We start from the raw sequence: 17,279 nt of genomic DNA, 5'->3' as shown, positions 1-17,279 counted from the left end.
AGGGGAAAAAAATGCTGTATTGTGCTTTTGCTACGGGGTTGTGTTAATTATATTTAAAATTTTTATGTCATTTTGTTAATGAAACAAAGCGTTAAAGGTGATTTTGGGACCTTGATCATCAAGGTTTGAGTCTTATTATGTGTGAATGCCATGTATAGGTTTAAATTAATTGGTCTAAATTTTTTTTTAATTTGGACCGTTTCGTGTTCAACTTATTTTATGTTTGTCAGTTAGATTTTTTGAGTTTAGATTTTTATTTCAAGTCATTTTGGATTACTTTTAATTTATTTTGAAATTTTAATTATTTTTAATCTATTTAAATAATTTATATTGTAATTTAAATGCATGTTAAATATCTTAATATTTATATTTAACTTAATTATATATTTCCTTCTAGCGGAATGTAATAATTAAATTTTATCAAAACATATTAATTATTATAACTTAAAAATGTTTAGGAATAAAAATTGATTTAAACAAAATAAAACCATTCATTTAATATCTTATTTTGTAGTTAAAAAACTTGAACAAAAGAATTAAGGATTATTATCCTACCCATCTTTAATGAAGTAAAGAAAAAGTATAAGTGGATTCAGGATAATTCCATAAGTCTTTAAAATATAATAAGATAATTAAAAATATATAATAATTTATTTGGCCTTTCAACTTTATAAAAAAATTATTTTAGCCTTTCTTTTAATATTTAGTTTTTCAGTCTTTAAACATGCTTTTCTTTTCAAATCACTCAAAATAAATGAAAAGTTAACTTTTAAACTTTGTTGATGTTACATACACTTAGATTACTACGGGATGACACAAAATTATTATTTTTAGATTTAATTTTTAAAAAATATAAAACTATTTTAAAAATTAAAACCATTAAAATTTAGGAGGAAATAAAATAAAATATTCAAAAATAACATGCAACTCTCTCATTTTCTCTCATTTGATCATTCTAATTTGGAATGATTAATTTTTATGTACAATGGTAGAAAATGGTCATCCTTCCTTCTTCTTTTTTTCTCTCACGCTTTTCTTCCCGTACCCTCAAAATTTATTTTCACTCCCTCCGCTCATCCTTTCACTTTTCCACCCAACTAAATACACCCCAAAATCTTAAAAATCTTAAAATAGTATAATCTAGACCCTATCTAAATAATAAAAAGATGTTAACCCTAAATCTCGTATATTAGCCTAAAGGTCAGTGTGTTAACACCCTAGATATAGCCTGGATCCGAGTCGCGCTAATCGCGTTGTTGTTAAGATTTTACCTTCATCTTATAATTAAAAAAAATATCTTAACCCTGTAAATTGGGTCGGGTTATTGCAATTTCTAATGGTAATGATAAGCTGTTCATGCACGGAATGGGCTTATGGATTATTCTTTATTATTCTCATTAATAGATTTAAAAAGATTCATAACTTTTTAAAAGGGAATATCCCCTTTAACTACAGGTGTTAATGGGTAAGTCCGATTCTAGAAATATATTTAGACCCAACTAAATTTAACCCATTCAAATGATCTATTTATTATTTAAAAATAAAATAAAAATTAATTATACATATATATTAATATAAAGTTACTTTTATATGGTTAAGTGGGCTGAAATTGAATTTTTAAGTTTACAGTTGTTTGGAGAATCTTCGAGTTCGGTGCAAGGTTTATTGCTTGTTGATCGTAATGTGTCGATACCTGATTAATTTTAGTCGGTTAATGTATTCGCTTTGATTTCTAGTATATTTTATTTTTTTTAATAATGAAATGAGTTGGTCGAAACCTGATTCAAAATGAGCCGAGTCGAGTGCTCAGCCTATAAATATCTCTACCCTTAATCAGTGATGTTTGAACTGAATTAAAGCAGTCGGGGTAACGATCTGGAGACAAGTATCAGATTGATTGACCTGCGAATCGATATGAACTGTCGAACCGAGCTAAAAAATCGATCAAACATGATCTTTATTATTATAAATTTTTAATAATTTATTTAATCGAACCAATTAAGCTGATTAATACAACAAATCAATGTCTCGAACTATCTAATTACTAATCCGATTTTAAAAACCTTACCCTTAACCTACCAAATTCCTTTTTCATTTAAAAATAATACTTGAGAATAGGGATAGAATCCTTTTAGTGAGATATCAATCCCTTTTAGTTGGATTCGTGATATCCTTTTGTAATTCTCTACAAAAAAGAAAAGGATTGACCTCTCTTTCAATGGATTAATCTTATATATATATATATATATATAACATTCTTGAAGTGACATAAAAATAAAAAAAGTCACATCAATAATCTAAATTACCGTAAAAATTATTAATCTTTTATTAATTTTAGGATAAAACAAAAATAGTCACTTTTATTTGCTTCGTGTTACATTTTAGTCACTTATATTTGAAATGTTATATTTTAGTCACTTACGTTATCGTTTTATTACGAAGTGATCACTCGACCATTAAGCTCCGTTATCTCAGCAGTCTTACGTGACAGTCCAAATGAGTTTTAAATGTCAACTTGGATGTCCTACACAACAATCCAAATTAAATTTATTTAATTAAAAACCTATTTTCATCCCAACAACTGTCACGTAGGACTATCGTTAGGGAGGTAATGGAGCTTAGCAGTAGAATGACCGCATAAATACAATTATTGATATAACATCCGTTTATGTTTATATATTGCATATGTAAATAATTATATTTATCCAATATAAAAGTAAATTAATGTATATATTTATTTAAATGTGTATGATTAAATCAAAATTAAAATTTTAAGTATACATTTGAATCACAATTAAAGTTTTATGTCTATAATTACGCCAAATTAAAATTCATGTATAAAATTACATATTAAATCAAAATTTATGTATAATTTTGAGACTTATCCGTAAAATATAAAAATTTGAAGAACTCACATATAATGTTCTCCCAAAGCCGAACCTAGCTTCCCTCACTCTTCTTTTTTGCCAATGTCCTCTTCATCTCCTTTAGCGAAATGCTTCCAAATCGAGGATTTCTTCCCCCATGCAGCCGCTGTTCACAACCTTCCTCCCTACTCCAATGGCTAAACTAAACAAGAAGAAGATGAAGCTCTCACCCCTCTTTCCTTTTTTTCCCCCCCTTCTTTCTCACCGTCCCATCCATTTTTCTCAAGAAAAACCATTTTTAATTAAAATTAGATGATAACAGTGGGAACAATCATTGACGAATTTCCCATGTTTGCAACCGGCCACCCAACCAAACGCCATGCACACCTTAACTCATTAGTTAATATTATAAAGTATTAAGCATAATGAGGGGTGATAGAGCCGAGTCGAATCGAGTAAAAGAATTTTGAGTCAGTCAAGTTAACGAATCCTATTTTAATAACCGAACTCAATTTGAATTTTTTTGAATCGAATCGAATTAACGAACCATATTATTTATACTCAATGTTGCGTCTACATGGGCCGATTATTTAATTAGTAGATAGAGTACAAGATTATTTAACTACATAAACAATATAATTTTTTTGCCTTTTTAATGGGTAAACATTTATCAAAACTACGTTATTTTGTCTTTTCTTATTTGGATTTTCGGATAACTAGAATTGTATAATTCATATTCGAGTTAAACCGAAAAGTTTAATTTTTTTATTCGAATTGAACCAAATAACTCGAACTATTTAATCCAAAATTTAAAATTTTCATCAAATTTTTCGAATTGAATCGAATTTTGCTCACTCGTAATTAATAGTCCAACTACCAAACCAAAATTCCCTCCTCAACCAAGGTTATGAATTAAAATAAAATGAATGACTACTACAATTCTTTTTCAGTAAAGTTACCTATTAAAATTTCAATTCAATCTTCGTAAATATTTAATAACAATAATTACGAGTTCGATTTTCGGAAACAATGTCTCGATACATCACTTTCCGACACTATTGACCTTACGGTCAATACACTTGTACCTTAATTAATTATCAATTCAATAAAATCTTCTAATCCAAATTTCAATATAATTCAAAATAAACTCGTAAATATTAAATAATAATATTTACGGACTCACTCGTCAGAAATAGGATTCCGAAACCACCATTTTTCGACACCCCTAAAAATCGGGTTGTTACATAAATTTTTATATTTCATAATCATATATTTAGTTTCTACATCAATATTTCATATTCCACTACTCAAACCCGTAGAATTCGAAAATTTATAAATTTTACAATTTGATCCTTACTTCAAATTTTATCAAATTAATCACTTAACAATTCATTTTTCAACTTACTCATCCAATTAATATTCAAAATAAATATTTACCACTTTCATCATAATAAACTCATAAATCCATCATTCAAGATAATTAATTCAAAATTAAAATATTCTTAGTAAAAACACTCGCACTTTCTTGCTTTCAGTTATTCACTTAAAATCATTTGCCAAATTATTCATAAAATAATTTATTATTCACTTCATACATAAACACAATACTTCCATAAGTTTAAATATAGAAAATAATTATTTACGCCAAATTCTTGCAATTTCACAACGAATTATACAATTAAATAAATACAACAAAATAATTTACCCTCGTTTTCTCTCAATTCCATCTTCATCTTCAAGCCTCCGTGATTGGTTTCATATGAGAAAACACTCTTGAATTAGACTTTGGTGTGAAATCCCACTTTAATTTCATAAAAATTTTAAAGAATTTAGGTTAAAAATAAAAAAAAAGGGCCAAATTGAATAAAATGGAAAACTTCATTTTTATTTTCTAAAAACAATTTTGAAGAAAACCATGACAAAACCTCCCAAAATTCAGCCAAAGGACCTATTTATAATGATGAGAGAATCCTTTTTTCTAGATTTTTCCTTTCTTTTCCTTACTTTTATTTCCTTTATTTCCTTTATTTATTTTTGCTGCTTCTTGTTGCTGCCATTTGCCCCTTGTAATATATAGAAAAATCATCTACATATTTCCTTTTTTCAATTTAATCCTTTAATTATCAACTAATCAGATTTTAACACATTTCTTCTTTAATCCTTATTATTTTAAAAATAATTATCTTCTTTTTAGAAAAAATTAATTAGTTTTAAAATTTTTATATTTTTTCAAAAATGTGTCATAATCCAACTATATATTTTTGAACTTTATTATAAAAGAGAAAAAACAAGAAAAATGTGCAAAGAAACAGACCCACGGAATACACGTTTGCACAAGGAGCAAACTGCAAAATAATAATGAAATTGAGAGTTAAATATTTTAAAATCAAAACTAAATTGACACGATATATAAATATTGATGGTGAAAATTGCTATTATGTTAATTTTAAAAGCTACCAAATTATTTTTTGGTAATAATTTAACTTTCGGTGACCAAAAAACGAAAGCGTCGAATAATTGAATGACATTTTATAATTTTTTATAATTAAGTGATAAAAACAAATACTAATAATTAAATGACCATTAGTGTAATTTACCCTTTTTTTTTCTTAATACAAGGCCCACTGTTTTCTAAAACACAAAACAACCTTCACTCACCAGTTTTAAAAAAAATAAACGAGGTCCATGGTTTCCATCCCTTGGATCCTTTTTTTCTAAAAGGTATAACTTCGTATTTGATCTTTCATAATTTTTAGATTATGCTATTTAGTCCCTAATTGTAATTATATTCATTCAATTTGATATTTTTGCTATTTATTTTAGTTACTTATATCATATTTAACACTTCTAATTCGTGATATTTTTTATCATCTAGGTTTATCAAAAAAATGAATGTATATAAAAATAAATTTAATTTGAGTTAGAAGTGACAAAATCGAAGGTAATTCCATTACTAAAACCATTAATTTAACCGTTAAATGAGATGTCGATCTTATGTAGCATAATTTAAAATGAAATATTTAAAGAAAAATAAATACTGTAAAATGGATGTTGAAAATCTTGATTTTGAGGGTTTTAAAGCTTTTACAAAAGTTTTATCGTTTACTCTCTATTTTCTCGATTTTACTTTTTTTATATTTTAAATTATGTCGATAAAATTTATCGTATCATTTAATAATTAAATTAATGATTTTAATAATGAAAAGATTTCGTTAATATAACATTAATAGTTAGGATGAAAGTAGAATGTTTTGAAGTTAAAGACCAATTTAAAACGATGATCATAGTTTAAGAATGTTTGGTGCAATTAGCTCTTTTACTTATCTTTTATTTTTTTAAAGCAACTACCCTATTTGTAGAAAAATAACATTTAAAAAATAAAAAAAATATTTTTTCTATTTTTTAACAACTGTGTTATCATCTAATCACAATAATAAAAAATAAAATTTAGGGTAAATTATGGTAGAGACCATCCAACTATGATTTTCTTTTCCTTTTTGTCATTGAACTATAAAAAGTTATAAAATAGTCACTTAACTATTAGTAATTTTCTTTTTTAATCACTTAATTGTTCAATTTTTTCTTTTTTGGTCACTAGCATGGAACCGCCCAAAAACAGTGGCGGAGCTAGAAAATCTTTTTTGGAGGGACTGAAATTAAATTGTATATTTTTACAATAGTAAAAATGCAATTTCATCATTTTAATAGCTTATATCCTTATAATTTTAAAGGGTTAAATCAAAATTTTATCATTTTTTAGGAGGCCAAAATATAATTTTATTATTACTAACTTAAAATTTTATAAATTATAAAGGCTTAAATTGAGATTTTACCATTAGTGGCCCCCCACTGCCCAAAAATCTAAGATAGTTCAGTGACAAAAAAGACAATTGAATCGTTGAATGGCTATTTTATAACTTTTTTAATTAAAGAACAAAAAATCATAATCGGGTGATTACTAATATAATTTGCCATAAAATTTATTACAAAAGAGAAAAAAAAATGAAAAATGTGCAAAGAAAAGAAAAATACACGAAATACACGTTTACATGACAATTGTAAATCTCCTCCTACTATTATATTATGGAGGCGGAACGCGTGGGCCCCACACGCCAATATCACGAATGGATAAGTGTGAACAGTCACAGTGGTTACATTTTTATGGCGTCATGTATGACGTCCGTCTCACATGAATAATCTAAACCGTCGACAGAAAATGTCACGCGCCAAAATTAAGTGGGCAACGACAGCAGTTAGGTAATGTTGCAAATTTCTTTTCTTTTCTTTTTTTATTAAAGAATTTGAAATAAATTTTTCTTTAAAAAAGGAATTTAAATAATTTAAATCAGTAATTGTTTTGAATAAAAAATATATGTAAAATATATGATTTAAATTAATAATACTTTTCAATTTTTTTTGTTTAAAGGTCTTTTTTGAAAAAAAATTATGTATTTATTCTCAAATTCAAATTAAAAAAAATCTAGAAAAATAAAGTATACATATGTTTCCATGCATTTATTCTCAATTTTAAAAAAATAAAAAAAAGTTAAAATCACCTTCCCAATCCTCTCAATATTGATATTAGCAAATTGGTCCCTCTAAAAAAATCAGAGCAATTTAATTCCTGTCCATTTCAAAATCGAGTAATTAGGGACAATTAATCATGACGTTAATGTTTCTCATCACCGATACATGTTTTTAATTAGTATAATAACGAATTTAGCCCTTAAATTTTACACATTTCGTCAAATTAACAAATTTAGCCCACAACATTTGGGTAAATGTGCAAATGTTGTTGTTATAGTAATCAAAATTATGTACAATTGACGGGAGACGTTAACACTATGATTAATTGTCATTAGTTGCTCACTTCCAAAATTGATAAAGACTAAATTGCTCTGTTTTTTTTCTTGAAAAGGATCAATTTACTCAATATCAAAGTTAAGAGGGACTGAAAATATAATTTTACCATAAAAATTCATAAAAGCAATTTAAACCTTAAACCCATATTTTTTTTCCCAAATTTTAAAATAAAAATATTTTTATCTTAAATTTTCATTTAAACAAATTTGGAACTTTTATATATTACAAAATTGCAAGCCCCTATGAGGAATATTCTAATATAATGAAATACTTTTTTTATTGGGAATATTTTATAGATAAGAATAAGATAAATTCAATACACAATACAACGCACTGGTTCATATAATTTTGATTTTCAAGTGTTACCGACATTCCAAGATTTGGCATCATTCTATTTATTTTATTTTTTCATTATCACCAAAATTTAAGCATCTATTAGATTCTTGTTCTTGGAGTGCTAATGACGTAAAAAATAATAAAATTAAGATGCTTTTGATATCCAGAAATTAGTATTTAATTTATATTTTTTATGAAATTTTTATGTATTGTATTTAATTTATATTTTTTATTAAAATGCGATGTTGGTTTTATGTTTTGAGAATATTTTAGAATTAGTTTTTTAAACTTGAAAATAAAATTTTAATTATTTTAATTTGAAATTTTAATCTGGTCATTAATATTTTTATTAAAAATTATCAATATGGTACGTTGATTAAGTTTGAGACAACTACATGGTTGGCGGAAAAATAAATATATTAAATTAAAATTTTAATAAAGAAATATCAAAGCTAATAATTTGACCAAAATTTTAAATTAAAAAAACAAATTGTCTTTTTAAGTATCTTGTGTTTGGAAAATTTTAATTTGGTGTTCTTCATTCAACTTAAATTGTTCAACGCGTTTGAAAATTTTTAGTCACAATTTTTTCCTTTTAGTCCACTAACTGCCAAATTTAAATTAAATATCTTTTTAATCGTAATCAAAATATTTATTCGATACTAATCTCCTCGTCACAGATGACTAATCCTTACCATAGTTGATAAGGTTGTAAAAATCTATACCCTTTGCCCTTAACCTAAATTCAAATTCCAACAAATACAAAACCAAACACTTAAAACCGAACCCTACAAAACACTCAACTCATGCAAGAACTACGAGCAACTTGTAACCACCTCTCCCGTCTCGACCATAGCAAAGAAAACCCTAAAAACCTTAAAACCCAAATTGGACTATTGAACTAAGAAAAGCCGAGATACCGAATCAAAAATAAACATCAATATGATAGTCTTGATCAGTTCAATAATCGATCCGCGTCGGTATAAAAACAGTCATTGTACTTTTTTTTCATCATTAATTATTTTTATTATTTTTTATTACATGAAAATTCAAGTAAGGTTAATGAGGGTAAGAAAGATAAGTTGATAAGTCAATCAAAAAGATGGGTAAAAAAATTAGGGTTCTTGTTCTATACATGGATTTCAATGGACTTTGTAGCAGTCTCCAAATGCATATATCATTTTTACCCATAATTCTTTCAGTTCCCCTATCTAAAACATAACAGTAAAAAAATGCCCCTATACCTCAAAAGTTTCGAAAATCTACGACGGAGACTCGATCAGAAAACCCGTTTCCTTATCGGAAATGTCCCTTTCTGTAGCTGTGTTTAACTTTGACCATCAGAAAAAAAATTGTTTTTTTTCTCTTCTTATTTGATAGCCTGAAATGTGGGGTTTCAGGTCATTTGTGTGCTTCCCATTTGTGTTATTGGTATATTCTTACACCCGAACACGGAAGAGACCCGGAAAGGCTATCTACACCGCTCGTCGAAACACGAGAGAGTGAGAGAGAGAGAGAGAGAAACAGACTATCTCCTTCCATTTGCCCATTGCCGGTTATGGTTACCGTGTTTGAAATGTGGATTTTTGTGGCCAGAACCTTGCTTTGGGAGATCATGCAACTCCATTACTTGTATCGTCCGTTTCCTCTTGGCTGTTAACACGAGAGATGTTAAGTTATAGACAGTTTTTGAGTTGAATAACAGAGGATTCGTAATGGGATTTTAGAGGGGAAAGAGACGAACCGTTCTCGACTTGTTGATATCGCTCTTGTAGCTTCCTTTTCGTTGCCTCAAGCTTTTCTTGGACAGCATCGTCATCCGAAGGCTTGAGTTTCTGATAGAAGAAAAGGCGGTTATCAGAAAAACAGTTTGAACATGCATGATCAAAGTACGTAGAGATAATTTTACTTACGTCTTGTTGGCTACGGAGGGGCTTTTTCGGGACAGCCATTTTATCCGGTTTCTGCAGCGAGTTTGATTCTTTTGAGGCCTTTGGTTCGATATTATGTTTTGGAGGTTTCCCGGACCCAACATTTGTGGTTGATGGCTTGTTATTAGGCTTTGTAATGGGTTCTTGTCTCTTCATTTGTCGACTCTTATCATTCTTCAGGGTCGGATTTGCTTCACTTGATGTTTGCGGTTTCCGCTTCGATAAATTCCGGTTCTCCTCTGATGGTTTTCTTCCATTATTCCGGACAAAGTCCCCACTGCTTCCAGGATCTGAAACAACATTCCCCAGATCAAAATCGAGAATCTAAAGGCTCACAATCTATCTAAGCATTAGAAAGGGAAAAAAATCAACTCACTTCCATCATCATCCATGCCATCAAAAAACTTCACATAACACGGGACCGGCAACAAAGGGGAAAAAATAATTCCAATCAGTCCACAAGCATAATATTAAAAAAAAAAAACACGAACACGTAAAGGTTAAAAAAGTAAAGACCTGAGAGAGCTCCATTGATGTCGGTTGAGCAAAGAGAGCATCCATGTCTAAAGGAGGAGACGGAAGCCCTTCTTCTTCCTCGTCTACTTCTTCATCAACGGATGGATTCATAGATTCAGGAGTAACCCCTTCATTCACAAATTTCACGAATAAATACAAAACCAAAATACGAAGCAATGTCGGTTTCCATGAATTACCGAATGCCAGTAAACTATTTCTTACCAGCAACAGCCTTTGTGGCACTAACCCACTCATCCACCAATTCCTTCCATCCACTGCAATATGTAAAAACCGGGTGAAATTTTACTTCTATACGTGTTCCGGGACAATATTAAATTAGTCAAGAAGAGCAAAACGGTCAAGATTAAAGCACCAGAAATAGATGCATACATATAAATAACCAAGAAGAAACTAAAGTAAGTTGTTAAACCAGTGAAGTTCTCCGATTATCCCAATGGAAAAGACAGAGTGAGCAAAAGTCAATGTGCCATTTAGTCGGAGCTAACAGTTTAACACTAAAAACCCAATCAATGATTGTCATTTATGAAGCCGAGCACATTGAATGCATGCATTAAACATCATGTTCATTGCAGAACACAATCAAACGTTCAACATTATTGAAGGAAAGGGAAATAAATCCGTACTCGATGAGAGTTTGTGCAAGATGACGGATCTGCTTCGACGAATGCTTTCTGACCCGGTTAACAGCCTTACCAATCCCAGTTGCCTGAAAACGAAAAAAAATGAATAAATTACCCTGTTTTCTGAGCACTACAACGGAAAAACAAAAAGAGAGAAAAAGGTTCCGATTGAAGTACCTCCAAAGTATCCACTGTCAAAGCCATTAACTGAAGTTTCCTCAATGATTCGAACAGTACAGAATCGGGCTGCAACGAACATTAAAAACAAAAGAAACCATTATTCATAAATTATCATAACAAACCCGAAAAAAAGTAATACATTGAAATTTATGTTGCTCCAACATGTGGATGTTGGGAAACATATCCCATATCCGACACTCATACTCGAGTTCAAGTAACATCAACAACCAATGAAACTATACATCGAAACAAATTCTAGAAAGACAATAAGTTAAAAATCCATGTTGCTCGAACTCTTCATTCTTCTTGAACTAATATTGAACATTTGCATCTAACATTTATGAGGATATGAACTTCTTCCATGATCCTACAAATATAAGGAAAAACCTAGAAAAATCTATCATACACGTGTCAGATACAAGCCGGTTTCGAACTCCAACACCTAATATATAGTTAAAAATCCTCCAAAACATTAATGATAAAAGAAACAATCAATCAAAAACTATCATTGAAATGAACCCCAAAACGGCAATTTGTTAAAAACCAGTATTTAACACTCACACTCGGATCCAAATAATATAGTTAGTATCATTGACACAAGCCCCCAAAACGGCAATATGTTAAAAAACTGATTTAACGCTCACACTCGAATCTGAATAGGGTAGTTAAAGTAGTTAAAAAACCATTTTAGCGCTCATACTCGAATCCGAATAACGTAGTTAAGAATCCTCCAAAAAGAACTATCATTGAAACAAACCCCAAAAAGGCAATTCGTTAAAAACCAGTATTCAACACTCATATTCGAATCTGAATACATTTTTTAGAATCCTCCAAAGAAACTATCATTGAAACAAACCCCCAAAGGCAATTCGTTAAAAACCGGTATTTAACGCTCACACTCGAATCCAAATGAATCCCCCAGACAAACTATCATGTAAACAAAACCCGAAAGAGGCAATTCGAAAGAGGCAATTCGTTAAATACCGGTATTTAACGCTCACACTCGAATCCAAATAACCTAGTTAAAAGAATCCTACAAAGAAACTATCAAAAAACCTATCATGCAATATGTTTAAAACTGATATTCATCGCTCACACTCGAACCCAAATAACCTAGTTAAAAGAATCCTACAAAGAAACTATCAAGAAAAACTATCATGCAATATGTTTAAAACTGATATTCATCGCTCACACTCGAATCCGAATAATTCAGTTAAAAGAATCCTCCAAAGAAACTATAAATCAAAATCTATCACCCAATAAGTTAAAAACCGATATTCAACTCCGAATAAGTAGTTAAAATGAACCCTAAAAATCCTACAAAGAAACTATCATGCAATACACTCACACTTGAATCCGAAAAACATAGTTAAGAATCCAAGCAATCAAAAACTATAATTGAAACAAAACCCAGAAAAGCAAATATATTGAAAATCATAAAAAAAAACAAACCTCATCCTGACAATTGTGTAGGATCTCTTTGATCCTAAACACTTCCCCAACGATCATAGATTCTTCTTCGATTTCGTCCGTTAGAGCTTCAGCTTCACCGTAGCTATAGTTGCTTGCAATCTGGTTCATTAAAGGATCATCTCTACTACTGTTGGCTTTACTTTCTTTGCTACCTCCAGCTTCAAAAAACCCGCAACCATCTTCTTCTTCCTCATCTTCTCTTTTAAAGCTCCCATGGCAGCCTGTAGGGTTATCATCATCCTCATATTCTGGTAGAACCAACTCGACCCGGTCACAACCCGAACAACGAGTTAATTTGCAAGTAAAGAGCTTCTCAGCGATTCGATCTCTGCGTAATCTGAACTCTTTGGGACAATCTAAAGCCGCTACCATAATAGCATGATCGATTATATCGAATATATCAGAGTTTGCCGTACGGAAATAGCCCCTCCATTGTTCTGTTGCCCAACCTTTCATCGCCATGGATTTTTTCGATGAAATTGAAATTTAAAAAGAAAACAAGGGTCAATCCAATTCAGATCAAAAGAATCGGATTCCAATTAAATTCAATTTTTTTTCCCATACAAGATCAAAAATCAATTCGATATTGTCCTTTTGGGTGTGTGTGTTTTTTTCAAAGTTTTAGTAATCTGATGAAGAAAATGGATGATCGAAATGAAAACAAAATCTGGGTTCTTTGTTTTTCTTTTTCCAGATTCTCGTAGTAGCACTGGAAGAAAACAAACTTTCCCGGAAAATCCCTTCAATCTTCTCGAGAAAAAAAAAGCTAAACTATAAAGAAATCTAACAAAAACCCCTCCCAACTAAAACAAACAATAACTGAACACTTCAGGGATGATTATTTCCCAGAATCATAAACAAAACCTAAAATCAAAATTTAAAAAAAAAACAGAAAAAAAAATCAAAATCACCTGTAACCCCAACAATAAATTGAACTAGAAAAAAAAACCTTTAAAGAGAGAGAGAAAAACAACAACCCTTAACCCAAAAAAGAGAACTGGAAACAACCGTAGCAAATATATATGAGAAAAAAAAATTGAAGTAAAGAAGAAGAAGAAACGAGACCAGATGAAGGCAAATATAAGCTGTCAGCCTCAACAGATCACCAAATTGTATGTAATCTTCTCTGGATTTGTTGTTGATATACCTATATGGGTCAATCCATGTTTCGACCCGAATCCATGGGTGTTCCTTCAATCACTAAAAAACAAATTTTATTTATTTTTATAAAAAATAATCTTTTTAAAAAAGGGAAAAGAAAACCTCAATTGGGATTTTGGATATGGATTGAGGGGATTGTTTTTCCTCTTACAATTATGATTATGATAAAAAAAATTTTCGGTGGGGTTTTTATTTTATTTTATTTTATTTTTTATTTTTTTGGGAGGGGGTGCTTTGGGGCAATGTTTGACTTGATCGATGAAGGAAAATCTAATAGAGAGAAAATTGAATAAAATGAATTACGTTTCTTCATGGAAACGGAGATTATAGAAATTTTCTTTGGGTCTACCAAGCTTTTTTCTCTCTCTAACTTTTTTTTGTCTTTTTTGATCAAAGAATTTTTAGTTTTATCTAACGCTTATTGAATCAAGGGATAATGGGTAGGGTTCGATTCCATTAGATTTAGATCGATTAAATTTTGTAGATCAATTTGTGATAATCGGATCCGGTCTGGTTTCTTATTTCTATTTTAGTAACTTTGAGCTTTGAGAGTTTTCTTTTTATTTTGTGATCGGTGGTTGAATCGATTAAGTCATTGATTCTTCGTTTCATCCGGTTCTATTAAATAAATTATTAAAAATAAAATATTGGGGTTTTTTTTTGCCCAATTCAATCAAATCCATATCAACTCATATGTCAATCGGTTCAAAACCTCTTTCAAGATTAATACCCGACTGATTCTAGGCCCAACTGGTCTGACCAACTAATTCGGTTCAGTTCAAACAACTTTGCCAGTAATCGATGGTTCAGATTGATTTTCGATTTTGATTTTGTGTAACTTTAGCATAGGGTTTGATATCTTTTAAGTAAGGTTTCGATTTAATAATTCTGAAAGAGCTTACCTTGGCTGAACTAAAACCTTAGTCGTGGTTACCGAACATCAAGGGTATTAACTAAGAAATTATAAAGAAAAAATAAATAAATGATGTACATATACTTATTAGTTGAGTCAGATCACAATTTAAATTTACAAGTTTGAATCGGATAGATCGTTAACCTATTTTTATCATTAATAAAAGATTATAATTGAACCCTAAACTCTAAACTTCTTGAATCACAAGTCACATTTTAATTTAATCTTTAAATTAAATATATATTTCGAAACTGATTTTTCCATTAGTTTAATAATTATTTAACTTCAGCATTAAAGGTTAATCCATATATTATACGACTCCTTTTTTAAAAAGTCAAACCCAAGCTAATATTTAATGTAAAAGTTGACTATTAGATCAATAAAAGGATCTGATTGAAAAAACACTTTAGTTTAAGGATTCAATCGATATAAATTTAAAGTTTAAAACCAATTTAAAATTTTACTCACGTAAGAATACCTTATGCAATTAACCCATAAAATCAAATCCAATTTTACTGCACTTGTGGTAATAAATTAATTGATTCTTCATTAGAAAATGGATAGTTGGATAATTGTATTTAATTAATTTTATTTTTTGACTAATTAATTTATTTTAAATAATAAAAAAGGGTAAATTATCTATTTGGCAGCCTGTATTTTTATCCACCTGTATATATTGCTAAAAATAACTATTTTTTCTTATATTATTTTAATTTATGACAATTTTAGTAATAAAAACAATATTTAATGTACCATGGCAAATGGAGTAAGTTACTAAGTTACATACCATTAAATTACTAAAGTGGTGTCCTATATATTTAATTCAAGATTTTCCTTTTATATATATAAATAGAATAACTATAATTTTAAATTTTCTTACCATTTAAAGAGAATATCCACTTTTTAAGGTTTATATATATATATATATATATAAAAGAACCCTAAATCCTTTTCCAATATAGAACTATAAAAAAATATGTATGGGGTTGATTGAGTTTTAGCTTCATTGGTATGGGCCTTGTTGTCAATGTAGAAATACGTGGGTTCAAGTGCGCTGAAACGCATTATCCTCCTATTTATGGGTCGAGGAGGGGCTATGGATAGTTTTAAACATTGTGTCAAAACGAGTAGATATGATCAAAATCTATAATGAGATTGTTTAATATATATATATATAAGGGATAAATCTCAAAACTATATATGAATTTTGGTTTTGTGCAATTTTACACATGAATTTTTGATTTGATCAAATTCTCACAAATTATTAACACAATTATTGATATAGCATCATTTTATGTTGGGTAAACTACCATAATAGTCACTTTTGTTTGCCTCAAATTCTATTTTAGTCACTTGTATTTGAAATGTTATCGTGTTGTAACATTTTAGTCATTGAGCCTTAATGGTGTAATGTTAAGCTGATGTGGCACGTTAAATCATCATTTCAAACGAAAATTTTAGGTTAAATTATATAATTGGTCCCTATTTTTTTGAGCAATTTTTTTTTCTATTATGGTCTTTTAACTTTTCATTTTTTTCTTTATTTCCCATTCTCTTCTTCTTCTCCTTGTGTTCCCCCATTCTCCATTTCTCTTAACGTAGTTTTCTATATTTTCAATTTGTTAAAATATCCTAGCATATAGGTTAAGCTCTTTTAGTTTGACATTTATTGTTTCTTGCTTTTGGGAATCACAAGAAGTAAGGGAGTTCAAGGGGCACAACTGGGTCTGATTCTTAACTGGATGCAGAAGGTAAGAATTGCGGTTGATGCGACAAGTGGCTTGGAATATTTGCATGAGAAGGTTTAACCTTCGATTATCCACAGAGATATCAGATCTAGCAATGTCCTTCTTTTTGAAGACTTCAAAGCAGAGATTGCAGATTTTAACCTCTCAAACCAGGCTCCCGACATGGCTGTTCGTCTTCATTCTATTTGTCTTTTAGGAACCTTCAGCTATAATGCACCTAAGTAAGCTATCTTAAGTTGCTTTATATCATTGTTCAAATCTGTTTCGAACCAACCAGTCATTGCCAATTGCTGACATAAATAATAGAAGGGAAGAAAACAAAATGACAAGTAGAAGAGAAAGGAAAATCAATAAAAAAGAAGTTAAAATAACATAAAAGAAAAAAAATTAAATTGCTTAAGACGAAAAATATATAAGAATCAATTGTATAATTTAACCTAAATTTTGCATTTGAAATGATGATTTAACGTACCACGTCAACTTACCATTACATCGTTAACGACAATTAACGGTTCATTGACTAAAATGTTACAACACTATAACGTAAGTGACTAAAATGTAATCTGAGGCAAACAAAAGTGACTATTTTGGTAGTTTACCCTTTTATTTTTATATATTGCATACAAAAATAATTGTATTTATCCAATATA

The 17,279-nt window shown here is 29.4% G+C and overlaps 1 protein-coding gene across 1 annotated transcript; it reads right to left on the bottom strand.

The window, feature by feature from the left end:
• Window positions 1–9,047: 9,047 nt before the first annotated feature.
• Window positions 9,048–14,207, bottom strand: LOC105761569 (probable mediator of RNA polymerase II transcription subunit 26b). The gene is made up of 9 exons (XM_012579420.2): window positions 12,787–14,207; window positions 11,332–11,400; window positions 11,158–11,240; window positions 10,736–10,788; window positions 10,514–10,641; window positions 10,374–10,401; window positions 9,980–10,287; window positions 9,811–9,901; window positions 9,048–9,719 (listed from the first exon to the last, which is right to left on the bottom strand). Exons 1-9 carry the CDS (start codon window positions 13,267–13,269, stop codon window positions 9,595–9,597), a joined length of 1,368 nt encoding a protein of 455 aa, XP_012434874.1. The 5' UTR covers window positions 13,270–14,207; the 3' UTR covers window positions 9,048–9,594.
• Window positions 14,208–17,279: the final 3,072 nt, after the last annotated feature.

The sequence above is a fragment of the Gossypium raimondii genome, chromosome 11, assembly GCF_025698545.1.
Source record: "Gossypium raimondii isolate GPD5lz chromosome 11, ASM2569854v1, whole genome shotgun sequence".
Lineage (NCBI taxonomy): Eukaryota > Viridiplantae > Streptophyta > Magnoliopsida > Malvales > Malvaceae > Gossypium > Gossypium raimondii.
The sequence above is the reverse complement of the archived record's forward strand: the minus strand, read 5'-3'. Positions and strand labels throughout refer to the sequence as shown.

Bases quoted from the DNA above. Each gene is read 5' to 3' on its own strand.
- LOC105761569 (XM_012579420.2), bottom strand. From the start codon at position 13,269: ATGGCGATGAAAGGTTGGGCAACAGAACAATGGAGGGGCTATTTCCGT. The intron at 11,401-12,786 runs GTTTGTTTTTTT...TGTTCGTTGCAG, and splicing joins TACACAATTGTCAGGATGAG to CCCGATTCTGTACTGTTCGA. The intron at 9,902-9,979 runs GTAAGTAAAATT...TTCTTCTATCAG, and splicing joins CCCTCCGTAGCCAACAAGAC to AAACTCAAGCCTTCGGATGA.